This window comes from Lycium barbarum, chromosome 10 (genome assembly GCF_019175385.1).
Source record: "Lycium barbarum isolate Lr01 chromosome 10, ASM1917538v2, whole genome shotgun sequence".
NCBI lineage: Eukaryota > Viridiplantae > Streptophyta > Magnoliopsida > Solanales > Solanaceae > Lycium > Lycium barbarum.
Window position 1 is genome coordinate 13,022,199 of NC_083346.1, and position 16,621 is coordinate 13,038,819.

Below are 16,621 nucleotides of genomic sequence, written 5' to 3' on the forward strand. Positions count from 1 at the left end.
TACAATAATTCCATTTGTTCCCTCTAACGGGTTGATACGCATGTGACAATGAATTCATCAGGCTATATGGGCCCACAATTGTTTTTTCAATTTTCAAAAATTGGAAAACGGATATATTTATAAGTATTTTAAGTATGTTGTTGTACAATAATTTCATTTGCTCGCACTAATGGGTTGATACGCATGTGACAATAAATTCATCATTACTGATTTAATTGTTTGATTTTCTAAGCATTTTTGTATTTTAAGTATGTTGTTGTACAATAATTTCATTTGCTCCCTCTAATGGGTTGATACGCATGTGACAATGAATCCATCATTATTGATTTAATTATCTGATTTTCTAAGCACTTTTTTTTAACATTGTTTGTTTTGTTAATATGGGATTCATTTTTTTCAATATTGCTTGATTTTGTTAATATGTGATCCACATTTTTTTCCCGTGAGTTTGGATGTGGTGAGTTCCACTTTTTTTTCTTCTCTTTTTTTTTTATTATTGGTTGGTGTTTAATATGGGGCCCACAATTTAAAAAAAAAATATTAATAGTTGTTTAAAATATGTGGGCCACAATTTTTTTTTTAAATATTAGTAGTTGTTTTTAAATATTAGTAGTTGTTTAAAATATGTGGGCTCACAATTATTTTTTTGGGCCCACAAACGGACGATGAAAAAGTGGTGGGTGGACGACCAAAAGGTGCCCAAACCCACCTTTCTATATAGTAGTAATAAGGTGCATATATGTATATATATATATTGAGTACTTTTATGTTAAAGAACTTAACTAGTAATTAAGTTAATTTTGACCTAACATTTGTTTTTAAAAAAAAGGTTCAATTTTATCCAAAAGTGATATACTCCCACCGCCTATAGCCTTTAGTGGGACACATGGCATTTATGTGATGGTCTTATCATTTTTTTTAGCAAGGAGTAGAATATATTCTACTTCATTTGTTGGCAGCCACAATTCCCATTGGGACAATTTATTATGAAGAGCAAAAATTTTTAGCAAGTTGGGACAATTCATTTTTGAAGAGCAACAATGCTCAGAAACGTGTTACTTTGGACTACTCCTTTGTGAAAGCTCTCGGCCAACTATCATGTTTTGTTATTGTTCAAGATTTCAACAAAAAAATTAAGAAATCAGGAGTATAAATTTATATTTTCTTTCATTTATTGAGGTAAGATCTCATTCCTAGATTCGTCTACAAGTTTGAATAAGTGTTTCTAGTATGTTATCAATAAAGGACTCATGGGACGGTGATAGGAAGCCGCGAGTTTAGGTTGTGATAGTTATGTAAACTGATTATGAGATGTTTTTATGTGATTTGGAGGTTGGGGGGTTTGGTAGCTCGTATGGAGCTTGTTTGTTGTTAAAAGGAGGTCGGGTCTGGAGTACACCATTGTATAAAGTCTCGGGAGCTTGTCGCTCTTTGATTGCTTGACAACAGTGTGGGTATAACTGTATTGTTTGGTTGGGCTGTTTTATATGGTTTTTGTTGTGTTGTTTGGAGTTGTGGTGATATGGATGGGATCGTGTTGAAGAGGAGAAGTAGAAAAGTAGAATATGGTAGCGTTTTTGCGGGGAATTAAGCTACGAAAGAGTCTATGAATTCACACCCATGAGTTGCTTAATTAAATGTCTACGTGAAGATTCCTATAAGCTATGAATTGGTTTTGATCTCAAATGGTTCATATTATGTAGGAAATCATTCGTAAGGAATTCGAGGACTCGGGAAACGTATATAACTCCATCAACAAGGTATGTAGGGCTTTTCTCTCCTTTTCTTGGCATGACTAGAATTCAAATGCATTTCTTTTTGAAACGTTATCCTGTTAACTTGTGTCGATCATATCCAAGAATGAATGAGCTAATCTCTACTTCCTATATGACTTGTATAAAAGAAATCTCCATGCTTCCATATTCCGTTTGGTTATCATTTCTGTTAAACATGTATCGAGGGTGTTCCAAAATAATTAACCTTACTTCTTCTCATGAATAGTTAACATTGAAACACTTTCTCACATTCCTTATCCTTCTTGTTTACCGAGAGAAGTATAATGTTCATCGTGATACTTTCCCCGTTAAAGTTGAGTTGAATTCACTCCCTAATGGTGAAGGTTGTTTCCTTGATTTATATATGGCTTGTGTTGTAATACTTTCCCGCACCTCGTATCTTTCTTGTCGTTTTTGGAAAAAGGTTGTTCACTATGTTATTCTTCATGTTGAAGTTGAGCTAATGGTATTTTATTCAGTTGAGCCTATCTTTATCACTTATATAATCCTTATTGAAGTATATCTCCTATTCTCCACATGTGTTGTCTCTTGAATTGAAAAGATAAAGAACGTAGCTACAATAATGATAGTCGGGGGAACAATGACGATAGGTCACTCCGACTCTTTCTATGATGTCTCCTCTGAGGTTAGTCTTGCATTGTATATATATATATATAGACGGATTTCTTTCTTTACCGAGTCGTGTTGTAGGCGGCCGGGTAGGAACGTAGCAATGCACCTAGATGTATTTCTTTCTTTACCGAGCCGTGTTATAGGCGGCTGGGTAGACACGTAGTTGTGCATTGTCACTGATCAGTTGGGCAGAGATGATGTTATGATGATGAGCTCACCCCACAAAGGGATTTATTATTATATGATACGATGTGCCTCCACAGTGAGAGATGATTTTACGAGCATGCATTTACATTTATGTCATGGTTATGGTCGCCCTCAGTGGCCTCGTTCAGAGTTTCAGGTTGTCTCTACATCTCTTTCCATGTTATCTGTATCTCTTATGCTTACGTTATGTTTATGCTTATCGCCTTACATACTCGATACATCTTTCGTACTGACGCCCCTTTTTGTGCGTTGTGATCATGCCCACAGGTACAGATAGACAGATTGGTGCGCCTCCCAGTAGGATGCCAGAGTCCAGCAGTGATTGTCACACTCCGCTTCTCCGGAGTTGTTTGTCAAAGTCATTGAGTAGGAGACATGCATGCATATATACATATATGGTTATGGGTGTGTCGGGGCCCTGTCCCGACCAGTTGACGCATTGTAGTACTCTTAGAAGCTTACAGACTATCAGTCAGTGTACATATGTTGTGTTTGGCCTTGCCGGACTTCTGACTAGTTATCTTTCTTGGTTGTGGCCTTGTCGGCCCTAGTTATGCATATATGTGTTGTTGGGCCTTTTCTGCTTGCAAGTTGTCATGATATACTTCTTACAATTATTATTCAGCGGCCTTGTCGGCCTATGATTCGTATTACAGAGTTTAGATATCACAGTTGGTTCGCTCGGCCCTTCGGGTGCTGGGTGCCGGCCACACCCCCCAAGGTTGGGGTGTACCAATATATATATATATATATATATATATATTCATGTTCAAGTTATACATTCCTTAATGTTAGATGATGCTCATGTTTATGTTCAGCTTACAACTTACAGTTTCAGTTCAATTATTTCATGTGTCGTATTTATTTCATTCAGTTGTTTTACATACCAGTACAATTCAAGTGTATTGACGTCCCCATTTTTTGCTTGGGGGCCTGCATGTCACGATGCAGATTTACAGGACGACAGATCAGCTCGTTAGGACTTTGCACGTATCAGCTATTAGTGAGCCCATCTCATTTGGGGTTTTATCTCTATTTATTTTTATTTCAGTTATGCAGTTAAGGTATGTCGGGAGCCTTGTCCCGGTAAACAGTTTAGCAGTCAGACTCATGTCAAAGGTTTCATAGACTAGATTAGTTCAGTTATGCCATGTCAGATGTTTAGAGTCGTATAGCCAGTATTGGCTCAGCGTTTATTATATATTTTCAGACTTATAATTATTTAATATTATGTTTTACTCTCACCATGCATGTTTTATATCATATTCTGCATTAGCTCATGCCTCATATTGATTCAGCAAGCTATGTGGTTCGCTTGGTCGCATGCAGCAAGGCACCGAGTGTCGTGTTACGCCTAGGCCATAGTTTGGGGCGTGACACCTCCCGATTGCCATTTCTGCTGCTCCACTTAAGGGTATTTTACTGTGAGTGTTTTTTTATTAAACGTAAGAAGGTCATTTTCGCACAAATGCCAAAACTAAGGACAACATTTAAATAGCAATGCAAAAGTTTTTTTTTTTTTGTGCAAATCCCCGTTGTGATCCACCCAAAAGAACCCAACAAGCGAAATCAAACAAGGCATGACATACTTGTACGATTTCATGGTATATTCAACCTAACTATTCTGATGGATTGCTCACAAATCATGTCAGATCATCATGATTTTAGAGTTACAAACCAAAAATAGGAAAAAATTCATTTCAGAACAGTGGTATACAAATAATGCTAGACTTATATGACTTCATTTTGTATTCAACCTGTTACCTATTGAATTACTAAGGTGTTTTTACTTTTTCATTTTGTTTCAAAAAATCAACAATACATTAATTTTTTTCTCCCAATTTTATCCTTATTAAAATGAATGGAGTTTTACATAACAAAACCATTAAAGATCTACTTTTTCAAGACAATTGATTAAGGGTAAGTTAGTAAAAACACTTCTTACTTTCAAGAAGTGAGTAATTATTCTTAAGAGGTGCGTTCAAAGTAAAAAACACCATTTATTAGAAAACAAAGGGAATATTATGATCTCAAAACTACAAACAAAAAGGTAATTTAAATCCATAAGGACATTAAAGGCCTCGACCAATAAGTAGTCCGTCCGTTTCAATTTTTTCCTCTTACTTTCCTTTTTAGTCTGTTTAGAAAAGAATGTCTATTTTCCCGTTTAACAACTCTTTAATTCTAACTTTTCATATGACATATTTAAAACCACAATATTAGAGATATTTTGATACATTAAGCCCTCGTTTGGCCATAAGAATTATTCACTTTATTCCGGAATTTTTTTTCACTTTTTTCCGGAATCAGCGTTTGGCCATGAAAATTCCGAATACAACTTCAGAATACCAAAAACTCAAAAAACTTGTTTTTCAAATTTTTTTCACTTTTTTACAACTATATTTCACCAAAAACTACAATTTCAAAAAAACTATGACCAAACACAACTCCAACTCCAGAATTTCAAAAAAAAAAGTGAATGTTTTTTGGTATCTATGGAAAAACGGGGCCTAAATATATTTTTTAGTTTAAGATCACAAGATAAGTTTATTTATTTTTTTAAACTCCGTGCCTAGTCGAAACGGGACAAATAAATTGAAGTAAGTGAGTATTTACAATATCGTTGAGTTTATTTAAACACTTTGGAACTCCAAGGTGTTTTGAGCAACTGTGAGTAAAATGCATGAAATGAAAGCCTTACAAAGATGCAAGATTTTGAGTCTATATATTTATTCTCACAACAGAAATTTATTCTCAGTGGCCAATGCTACACTTGACAAAGCTGAGGAAGAAGTAGACATCATTTGTGAAAACAAAGATTCAAATATTTTACCATATTTACACGACATAGTACAAGAATGTGCAAAAGAAAAGACCCCAATGAATGGAAAATCTGCGCATGGTCAGATGATAAAGTCCGGATTTGCAACTGATACATTGACGACAAACATGCTCATCAATATGTACGCGAAATGCGGGTTTGTTGATTTAGCACGTAAGGTGTTCGACGAAATGCCTCAAAGAAGTGTTGTTTCTTGGAACACCCTGATGGGTTCGTATATCAAGAACGGAGATGGAGAAGAAGCGTTGCGTCTTTTCGTTCAAATGCAAAGAGAAGGGAATCAGTTTAATGGGTTTACTGTTTCAGGTGTTCTTTGTGCTTGTGCTGCAAAGTTTGCTGTTTTAGAAAGCAAACAATTGCATGGTTTTGCTCTTAAGGTGTCGTTGGAATCGAATGTTTTTGTGTCGACTGCTTTGCTTGATGTTTATGCGAAATGTGGGTTGATGAAGGATGCTTTTCGGGTTTTTAATTCAATGCCTGAGAGGAATGATGTTACTTGGAGTTCAATGGTCGCAGGGTATGTCCAAAATGAGCTATATGAGGAGGCTATAATGTTTTTTCACAGATTACAGAAATCGGGGATAGAGCATAACCAATTTACTCTTTCTTCGATTATATCTGCTTGTGCTGCAATGGCTGCTTTGTTAGAAGGGAATGAAGTTCATGCGATAATATGGAAAACTGGTTTCGGTGCCAATGTTTATGTGGGTTCCTCTCTTGTAGACTTATATGCAAGGTGTGGAAGTATTGACGAAGCCTATATTGTTTTTTCAAATGCTGAGGTGAAGAATGATGTGATATGGAATTCGATGATTTCTGGCTTGGCTAGAAATGCGCGGCCTTTAGAGGCTATGACGTTGTTTGAGAAAATGCAGTTAGCCGGATTTTATCCGAGTGAGTTGACTTATGTCTCTGTGCTATCTGCTTGTGGTCATATGGGTCTTGTTGACAAGGGGCGGATGTATTTTGACAAGATGAAGAGAGAACACAACTTATCTCCCAATGTATATCATTATTCATGTATGGTTGACATTCTTGGTAGAAAAGGCTTGGTTGAAGAAGCTAAGGATTTAATAGAAGATATGCCTTTTGCTGCAACTCCTTCCATGTGGGGTTCTGTTTTGGCCTCTTGTAGGGTCCATGGAAATGTTGAGGTGGCTGAAATTGCTGCCAAACATCTGTTTGAGCTCGAGCCTAATAATGCTGGGAACCACGTCTTGCTTTCAAACATATATGCTTCCAAGAAAAGGTGGGGCGATGTTGCCTTAACGAGAAAGCTTCTTAAAGACAGTGAAGCGAAGAAAGAAAGAGGCAAGAGTTGGATACAGATAAAAGACAAGGTTCACACATTCATGGTCGGGGAGAGAAATCATCCAAGCATTATGGAGGTTTATTCAAGATTGGATGAATTGTTGGTAGGTATGGAGAAGTTAGGTTACAAAGGTGAAACTGAACACGACCTGCACGATGTGGAAGTGAGCAGAAAACATGAACTTCTGAGGCATCATAGTGAGAAGCTTGCTTTTACTTATGGGTTGATGTGTTTGCCTTCAAGTGCTCCTATAAGAATTATGAAGAACCTCAGGATCTGTGGGGACTGTCATTCTTTTATGAAGTTTGCTTCAAAAGTAACAGGGAGGGAAATAATTGTAAGAGATGTTAATCGTTTTCATCATTTAACTAATGGATCATGTTCATGTGGAGAATTTTGGTAAAGAATGCAACTGCTTGGGTTTTAAGATCCCTTTTTGTTTGGTTTGGAAAGGTGGAAAAAGTAGTTACAAATCTGGTTTGTTTAGACCTCAACATATATAAAAAATTTGAGGCATTATATCACGGAAAAGTTTGTTACCTGTTATCTCAACATGATGGCTGTACAACAAAAAGCTGGTGAAAATCCACTTTTCCTCTGAGCATTTGATGTGATCACAAACTATGTAAATAAGCTGGACTCTGGGCAATGCCTTTCCCATAATGATGATGAGCAAAGGCCACCAGCTACATCTTCTAACACCGCGAAGTTAAATTCTTATGATATCCAGCCAGGGGTCAGAATGCTCTTGCTGACTGTCAATCTGTCATTCCTTTTGCCAACAATTATGTTAGGTGAGTGACTTTTGTTTTCTCTTAGTGGTCGTTTGGTTTGAGGTCAAAATAGTCCCGGGATTACAATTCCGGGACTAATTTATACCATCTGTTGGTATTATTTTATACCATCTGAAAGATGGTATAAAATAGTACCAGTATAAGTGGGTTATGAAGGTATAAGTTGAGTTATTCCAGCACTAATTTTTATACCACGTTTGGTACAAGGTATAAAATAATCCCGGGATAAATCTATACCTTATACCAAACGTGGTATAAAAATTAGTACCGGTATAACCCATGTTATACCTTAAACCAAAGATACTATTCTCTACTTTCAGAGAATCCTTTTCATTCTTAGATTATCCGATCTAAATTTAGGTAGTTGGCTGACGCCAGTTTTGCTTTCTTTTCCGAATAACCTAGCTCATTTAAATAGTGATTTTTTAATTTTTTTTTTGTATACAGAGGATTCCCCTCTTTTTACTTATAAGGGAACTCAAGAACCAGCACTTAGTACTTGGTTATTCTTTGTATTAGTGTTGACACCCAATTTTGTCCCGTCTTCCCCAAATATTTATTTACGCTTCTGATATTTTGGTAACTTTTAAAAAATAATTATTTATATTTTTACTATAATTATTAGCTTTTATTAATACCGTCATTTCATTATTCTATTGTAGTCACTAGCTATTGTTATTATTACCGTTATTACCATTATATTACTATTATTATTATTTATTATTATTATTACTATTATTATTATTATTATTATTATCATTATCATGCACACGCATCGCATTTATCTTCGCATAATTAAATGTTAGCGTTTATTTACTGTTGACTTTCAAAATGTTATTGCACGGCTATTACGACATCATATAATTTTATTTTTTATCTGAGCACCAATAATTACATACTTTTATATTAAATAATATTTTGGCACCCGTTAATATATAATTTATTAAAGTAGGTTTTTTACTTAAATTTAGAAGCCTACATTTTAATTCATCAACCCAATTCCATAAAAAATCAACCCACAAATCTTTTATCCGATCAGCCCAATTCGTACGAGCCCATTTTAATACCTAAATCGACCAGCCCATATAGCAGCAATAGCCCACAGCAATACAATGAAATTACTGGGCTGAAGCCCAACAACAATCTGATCATAGCAGCCCTAAAAAATGGGCTGAGCCCATTTAACTATATTTACTCCTCCATTTTATTTTGTGCATTTAATCTTATGTTGTTGACTAACACTTTGTTTTATTGTTGTTTTACTTAGCTTAGATGAATTATAAGGGGATTAGTATGGGAATTAGTTTTAATAACGAGTAGTTAATTTAAGGAAAATTAACGATTAATTCCAAAAGTTTCATCCTTTTTATTTTACTTATAGTATTTGTCTTCATTAGAATAATTGATTTTCAAAAGCACGACTACATATTTCGAGCTAAGGAATCATGATTTATTACTACTATCTTAAAAATTTCAAAACGTCACTAATATGTAAATAGTAACTTAAGTATATTTTATTAACTTTGTTTCCAAGATTCATCTAATCATACATATTTTTAAGTCAAATACAGTTAAATAAAGTTAGTAAAAGAGAAAGAAAACTCATACCCTTTCCATCACATTTTTAAGAAAATAAGTTTAGGTATTTTTACATCACCATATTGATATAATATAAATTTTATCTAAAGTTCGCATTTGCTAAAAGGCTATTATTTATAGGTGAGTTGTTATATTTTTTGCAAGTCTTATTTTCAATAACATTACTACACTTTCATTCAAGGCTTTAGCAATATGTCCAAGTTCCATTTTAAATAGCATTTAAAATCTTCTTTTTACGCAAATCATTATATTTTCTACAAGTATTATTTTAAATAGCATCATTATTACTTTTATTTAAAGCCTTAACAACATTTATAAGTCTTATTTTAAAATGGCAATTAAAGTCTTATTTTATACAAATCATTATGTTTTCTGCAAATCTTATTTTAACTAACATTATTTTCCTTTTAAAACGTTAGCAATATTTGTAAGCCATTTTTGTTAAAATTTAAACACTATATTTAGCCTTAATTAAATTAACTTAAGTTTGGTCGGTTAACCGTAATTAACGGATTCTAAAGGATGTCTAACCCCTTCCCTTTAGGATAACATAGAACCCTTACCTAGAATCACACTGATTAAGCAGACCATTAACGGAAATCTAGGTAGCTTTACCTTAGTTAATAATTAGGTGTCCTAATTCACCTTTAAAATCAATTAGGTGGCGACTCCTTAAAACAAGCAATATAGGAATCTCCAATATGTTATACTCTAATTTAACTCGTTTTAAATGGGGTATATCAATTAGTATTACTTATCAAAAACTTAAATATTTCTTATTTAGATGGCTAATGTTTGGAAAAGTAGCAGCAGTTATTGCTATTATTTGTTGTATTAGTGCGTAGGAAAAGAAATGATCGGTCCAATGTCTGCATTGGACGGCCTGGTAAAGTGGAAGCATTTGCCTTCTGAGGTTCTAGGGGGTTAGACAGGCAAAACCAACACTTAAGTTCTCCACTGACCTTTGTGTTTCTAGTGCACAACTTTGTAAAATCAAACACACTCTCCATTCTCAAGATGCGGCCTTTTGTTAGATTAAGTTGAATCTCATAAGAAATTCCGAACTTTCTCATGAACACTGTATGTAGTGAGATTGCATATAGATACACATCTTCTTCTTCTTCTTCCTTTTTTTTTAAAGGAATAAGACTATTCCTCCCTGTTGCATTGTGCGTAGAAGTTTTTGTAATACCTCTTAGCAGCAAATGACAGAGATATTCAAAGAAATTAGGAATGAAACACAACCAAAAGAAGGAAAAAAATTGGGATAATTACCCTGGTGTGGCACAGGGTAGTTTGTTTTGGCACTTAACTTTTAACGAAAGCAAATATATGAACTTATGAAGAGAGAAATGATGCCACTATAATTGAATTCCATTTTCCTGTGAGTGTATGGCCATTAAGACCTAGGCCCATTTCCTAAGGTGATACACTAGGAGAGCTTTCTCTTTTGTTAGTTCCTACTATATAAATGGGATTTAAAACAACCCTTGTTTTACTAAACTAAACGTGAAAGAATTATGGTAGTCACGAGAGACAAAAAAGATCATAGTAGCTGATTTTTTTTGTAAAGAAAGCTATAGTCTTGGAGTTTCATCTTGATCAGGAAACACAGAAGACTAACCAACATAATCCACTTTGTATAAGTTTTTTCTAAACTAGGCTATCCCACTTGATTATATATATTTTCATTTGTAGTAGTACCTATTTAATAACTTTGGATTTGATGGAGAGGCAGAATCTAGGCGTTTCCTTTACTTGCATGAACTCTTACGTTTAGTTATATGTCCATTTATCATGACCACCCTCCCCCCCCCCCCCCCCCCCAAACAAAACTACCCTTTTCTTTCTCCTTAAGAAAAAGAATTATAGTCTTAGGAAACTAATTATAGACACTGTTACCTTCTCAAAAAAAAAAAAAAAAAAGGAAACTAATTATAGAACTCTACTAGATTCCAAAGGTGCTCATATACCTGTTTCACAGGGTCAGTGGTGGCAAATCAGTGTCACCAAAGGAAAGCTATCCATAATATGATCAATAGATGAATCACCGAGTCATGAATCTTATGGTCCTTGTGGAAAACAAGAGTGTATACTTCGTGATAATGGAACCAGGCCCAAGAAAATTCTTTTTTGCTGCGCAGCTGCTGATCTCTGACTACTTTCAGTTGGAAAGTTTGGAGATTGAGAAAGTTGAATCATAACATTACTTACCTCAGACCACACCCAGCAGGAGGGATCATTGTTACTTTTGGATCGAACAAGAACTGATAGCGTGACTGGACTGATAATGGTGGTAGCCTGGTTGGTGAACATAAAGAAATATTGTTGGCTCGCGAAGGTGCACAGCTCATTTACCTCCTGAATTTAGGACATTTCATTTACTGGATGCTTGTTAAATTATCGGCAAAACATTAGCAAGTGGAACAAAAGGATATGATGGAGAATTAGGATAGTAGCTCTTCTAGCTGTTATTTTTTGGCTCAGAGAAGCTATATGCATTGCTCCTCAGTGTGACTAGAGGCTGTAATAAGATAGCCCATTTTCTGATGAGGAGTTATATGGATGGGGTTCTTTCCAGGACTAAGTTCAGGTCATGAACGTAACCCATAAAAACTTAAATTATAAGTTGTTCATGCACTAACTATTACTCAACTTTAATTTAGGGGTTACTATCAAAAAACTAGAAATTTATTTTTATATGTTAGTGTTTAACATTCTTTTCTTTTCTTGATCAGGAATCCTTGTTATAAATTTTGAAGTGTTCCATTACAATGCTTGAATATATCTTCAGGTGTGTGACAGGGACATCATCTTATATATACACACACGCATATACGTCCGTGGAAAAGACACAAGTATAGTGATATTAATAAAGTCGATAGAAATATTTTTGGATGTGTTTGATATGAAGAAAATATATTTCAGAAAATGTTTATTGGATACCACGTCATTCTCTAGTGTTAAATTGTCAAAAGATATGTTCAAGAAAATTGTTTGTTTTATGAAAAAGAGGGAAACTTACTTTTAGGGTGGAAATCATTTTCCTTTATAACGATATGAATCCTTAGCTTTGTTTGTTTCCCACTCGATGTTCGGTACCCTACCAAGGATTTTTAACCATATACAGGGCTCGAACCCGAGATACCTCTATTTAAGGGAGGAGCAGCCCCCCATCTGCTGCACCATATCTTTTGATAACTAATTTTCAATACTTAATCAAAACATCGTCATTTTAGCTAGCATTATTTTCAATCTTTAAAGGCATTTGTTTTTTCGCGAAAAATTTCTCACTCCCATCAACCGACGAAAAATATTTTAAATTTTCTTATAAATAAAATAAGTCATGTTCTGAATATATTGTCGATTCTCAATCATATACCAAACACAAAGTGCTATTTCTTCCTGAATTATGTTTTTACCAAAATATTAGATTTAAATGTTTTAAAGGAAAACTTCACTAATTGTCCCCAAGATACAAAATATTTACCCGTTCATATCCCCTCTCAAACTATTTTCGCTTTTATTTCCCACCGACTGAAAATATTTACCCGGCATACCCCTCGGCCAAACCCCTTTCTCTTCGTGATACCGTCGCAGTATATTTATATATCATGATGGTATCACAGAGGACTAATAGAAGGATTGAAATAGTCTTCCATGATACCATGTTAGTATATTTATATAGCATGATGGTACCATGGTCCTGAGGAGTGTCTCATTGAAGAACTGAAGCAGTCCTTTATGATATCATCACGGTATATGTATATAACACGATAGTATCATAGAGGTTTTTTTCGAAAAAAATGTGTCATTTCTAATAAATGAACATGATTATTCATAATACCGTCTCGGTATATTTATATATCATGATGGTATATCATGAAGGACTAAGAGAAGGACTGAAGTATCTTCCATGATACCACCTCAGTATATTTACATATCATGATGTTATCATGGAAGATTAAGAGAAGGACTGAAGCATCTTTCATGATACCATCTCAGTATATTTATATACCATGTTGGTATCATAACTGAGGGCATCTCGAGTAAATATTTTTAATTTTTTCTGGGGGCATGAAAATAATGGGAGTATGGATGGGTAATTTTTTTTATTTGAATGGGCTTTCATGATCTTTCCCCTATTTTAAAATCATCAAAATCCATTTATGCAGGTTTTTTGGCATTTTTTTGGGCGGATTGTCCTTCTTTTGGGGTGGTCTTCAATTTTCGTCCCTCAAATTGATGGTCTTTAATTTTTTCCCTTCGCCTAATACCCCGAAGTTCTAGGTTCGAACCCTAACTCAGTAAAAAAAAAAAAAAAAGGAATTCCGCAAGGCAGAGGTTTTGATTCGCAAGGCAGAATTTTGCCTTCAAAACTTTGTCTTAAGGTAGAATTTTGCCTTACTGAACGGGGATTCGAATCCGAAAGCAAGAGATTTTTAGCGAAGGACAAAAATTAAAGACCACCAATTTGAGGGACAAAAATTAAAGACCATCCCTAGCGAAGGACAATCCTGCAAATTGGCCCTTTTTTGGACATACCGGAGCTGCCCAAAACCATTGTGGCCCAAAAGGGGGTCGGCCCATTATATCCAAGTGATACTAAAAACCCTAATCCCCTTCAGTTGCCTTGTCTTATATTTTTTCCGCTGTAACCAACCATACATTTGCTCAGTTGCCGCATCTCCAAATCTTCAAGTAAATTTTCTTTCTTTCTGCTTTATTTTCCTGAAAATTAGTAACCAGAATCTGCATTTTTACTGTTTTCATTCTATATACTATAAAAAAGGAACTTGTAATTCTTTCTATATCGTTTTTGTCACAACGTTGAATGCTCAATGAATGTATTCTAATTATCTGTTTTGTTGGATCTAATTATTCCATTTTACAATTGTTTCTTGTTTATGCTATAAAAACTGTTTGATATTCTACTATGTGCTTCTATTTCTGAGTATGTTTTTAGGCAAATACTGAGGCTAAATTAGTACTATTATATAATTAAATGAATTCGCTTAGAAATTTGGTATGTTGAACTTGGCACTTACTTTTTTATTTTTTTATTTGAAGGGGATTGAAGGTGGGTTTGTTGATTAGCTTGCTAGTGGCTTCTTTCATGGTAGCATTAAGATTGATAAATAAGCTTGTAATATTAAGCAACTAGAGATTAGAACAGTTAAATCTATGGTTTGTGTTAAATCTGCATTCTGAATCTGTTAAGCAGTCTCTTGCTAAAGAAGATAAGGCCAACAGTGTAATTGTATTAAAGATACTGGATCTTGTCTATTAATATGATTTGTTTACTTGACAATTTTAGGTAGATCTGTGCTTTAAGAATGTTTCACCTCATTAGTCTAAGGAAGTAAGATGCCGTGTCCTGTAAATTGGGATTGTCCTCTGAATCTCATTAACTGAAGTATATCATTATGATGATAACTTTTCCAGAAATTCAATCAGTTTAACAAGAATTTGAATAAAACCCGTGACAAGGAGTTCCCGTGTTGGATATTTTTTTAATCTTTTGAATTGGTTTGTTTGAGTAAACTGTTGGTCTTGTTTTTTTTTTTTGAATGATGACATATTGTGCAATATATGCTTCATGTGTTAGAGACTTGATTGATATGCTTTAAAAGTCAATAATTTATAAGTAGTTTTTGGAGGGTGTGCTCAAGATGGCCTGTACATCGCTGTTATAAAAAGGTAGTAATATTTGGACTGATTTGAGCCCTAATAGAGCGCATGGTTATAGAGGATTCATTTACTTGTCCCTTTGTTTGTGATTGAGGCATTGTAGTTGATGGATTGATATGTTTGATGGGGGTCTTAATTGGTACCTTGCGATTAACTGATTCACAAGAATCCAGTACAACATCTAGCTTCCTATGAAGAACCTTGTGACAGTAAATATTCTTGTTTGGTTTATTCAACAGGTATCGTACTAGGAAGCTTCAGCAAGGATGGGTCGTGTACGCACCAAGACCGTGAAGAAGTCATCGAGACAGGTAATTGAGAGGTACTACTCAAAGATGACCTTGGATTTCCACACCAACAAGAAGATCTTGGAGGAAGTTGCCATCATTCCTTCAAAGCGTCTCCGCAACAAGATTGCTGGGTTCTCCACCCACCTTATGAAGCGTATTCAGAAGGGACCCGTTAGAGGCATCTCCCTGAAGTTGCAAGAGGAGGAACGTGAGAGACGTATGGACTTTGTTCCTGATGAGTCTGCAATTAAGACCGATCTGATTGAGGTCGACAAGGAGACCCTTGACATGCTTTCAGCCCTTGGCATGTCTGACCTTCCTGGTGTTGTCAAGCAGGCTGCAGAACCACAAGCAGTTGCAGCTCTCCCAACCTATGGTCGTGGTGCTGGTGGTTTTGGCGGCAGGAAATACTAAGACTAGAATATAATATGTTGTGAACAAATTTAAAGTGAGTTTTTGGTAGACTATATGTTCTAGTTCTCCCTAATTTTGTTCAAGGATTGTTAAGAGGCCAAGTTCATGTTATTTAGTTTTTGAGAGATGATGGTGAACTCTTGAATCTTGGTTCTAAATGCACGCAAGTTATTTCCTTAATTACACACCTGCTGCTGGAGAGTGTTACATGGTGCATTCTCATTCTTATATTTTGTCGATCGCCACCTTCATGAAGTGGTAGTTGGTCATTCTTTTCCTTTATAATTTTTGTTTATTGGTGGCTTTAAGTTTTATGGCTTACAACTGAAAAACTGAAAGCATTGACTTACAAGGGGCATATTTGCTCTTTCGAGCATGCATAGGAAATGTCAGATGTGCTTTCAGCATTTCTTGATTTGTTGGTAGGATATGTATCCCAAGAAAGGTTGGCTTCTGTTTCGAGTATAATAGCAGACATTTGCCTTATAATTTCATGCACTCAGTATTATATTACTGGTATTTTGAGATGGATTATCTTTTTCATAACATCTTCTGTGGATCTCGATTGGATTTCTTAAGAATCAGTGTAGTGCATCCTGTGGTGTTTAGTCCAACCTTGTGTTGCTAATGCAATGATTGATTTTCCGACCTAGTCATTGTACTCTCATCCAAGCCCTCTCTTAATACTGAAAGCGGTTCAGTGCCAAGAAAAAATTGTTTAAATTTATGGGATTATCAAAAATGAAAGATAAAGACAAGAAATACGAAGTTCCATCAAAAAAAAAAAAAAAAAGAGAGCAGGAAGGAAGGCTAAGGACGGACAATGGATACCATACCTTAGCTTCAAGTGGTTAAATTCCATTGCAACATCATTTGGTGCCGTGTAAAATATCATATCAAAATATCATCCGAAGAAAACACCAAAGTGCATAAAATGCACAAAATACCTTTTTTTCAGATATCTAAACACCATATTATAACTAGGATTTAACTGATTTTCATCGACATGTAATTAAATGTTTACATTATACATACAAAAGGCTATATTTTATTTTTGTTACTAA

At 34.9% G+C, this 16,621-nt stretch overlaps 2 protein-coding genes and 1 long non-coding RNA gene across 3 annotated transcripts; all 3 read left to right on the forward strand.

Moving 5' to 3' along the window:
• Positions 1–971: 971 nt before the first annotated feature.
• On the forward strand, positions 972–3,815 carry LOC132614549 (uncharacterized). Its single transcript, XR_009572337.1, has 3 exons — positions 972–1,179; positions 1,704–1,760; positions 2,883–3,815. It is a non-coding gene; the product is annotated as an uncharacterized LOC132614549 (long non-coding RNA).
• A 1,366-nt stretch (positions 3,816–5,181) lies between these two features.
• LOC132615596 (pentatricopeptide repeat-containing protein At5g04780, mitochondrial) lies at positions 5,182–12,386 on the forward strand. Its single transcript, XM_060330207.1, has 2 exons — positions 5,182–7,563; positions 11,147–12,386. The coding sequence occupies exon 1, from the start codon at positions 5,295–5,297 to the stop codon at positions 7,170–7,172; it is 1,878 nt and encodes a 625-aa protein (XP_060186190.1). The 5' UTR covers positions 5,182–5,294; the 3' UTR covers positions 7,173–7,563; positions 11,147–12,386.
• Positions 12,387–13,708: 1,322 nt separating this feature from the next.
• LOC132614138 (small ribosomal subunit protein eS17) lies at positions 13,709–15,737 on the forward strand. Its single transcript, XM_060328510.1, has 2 exons — positions 13,709–13,863; positions 15,093–15,737. The coding sequence occupies exon 2, from the start codon at positions 15,120–15,122 to the stop codon at positions 15,555–15,557; it is 438 nt and encodes a 145-aa protein (XP_060184493.1). The 5' UTR covers positions 13,709–13,863; positions 15,093–15,119; the 3' UTR covers positions 15,558–15,737.
• Positions 15,738–16,621: the final 884 nt, after the last annotated feature.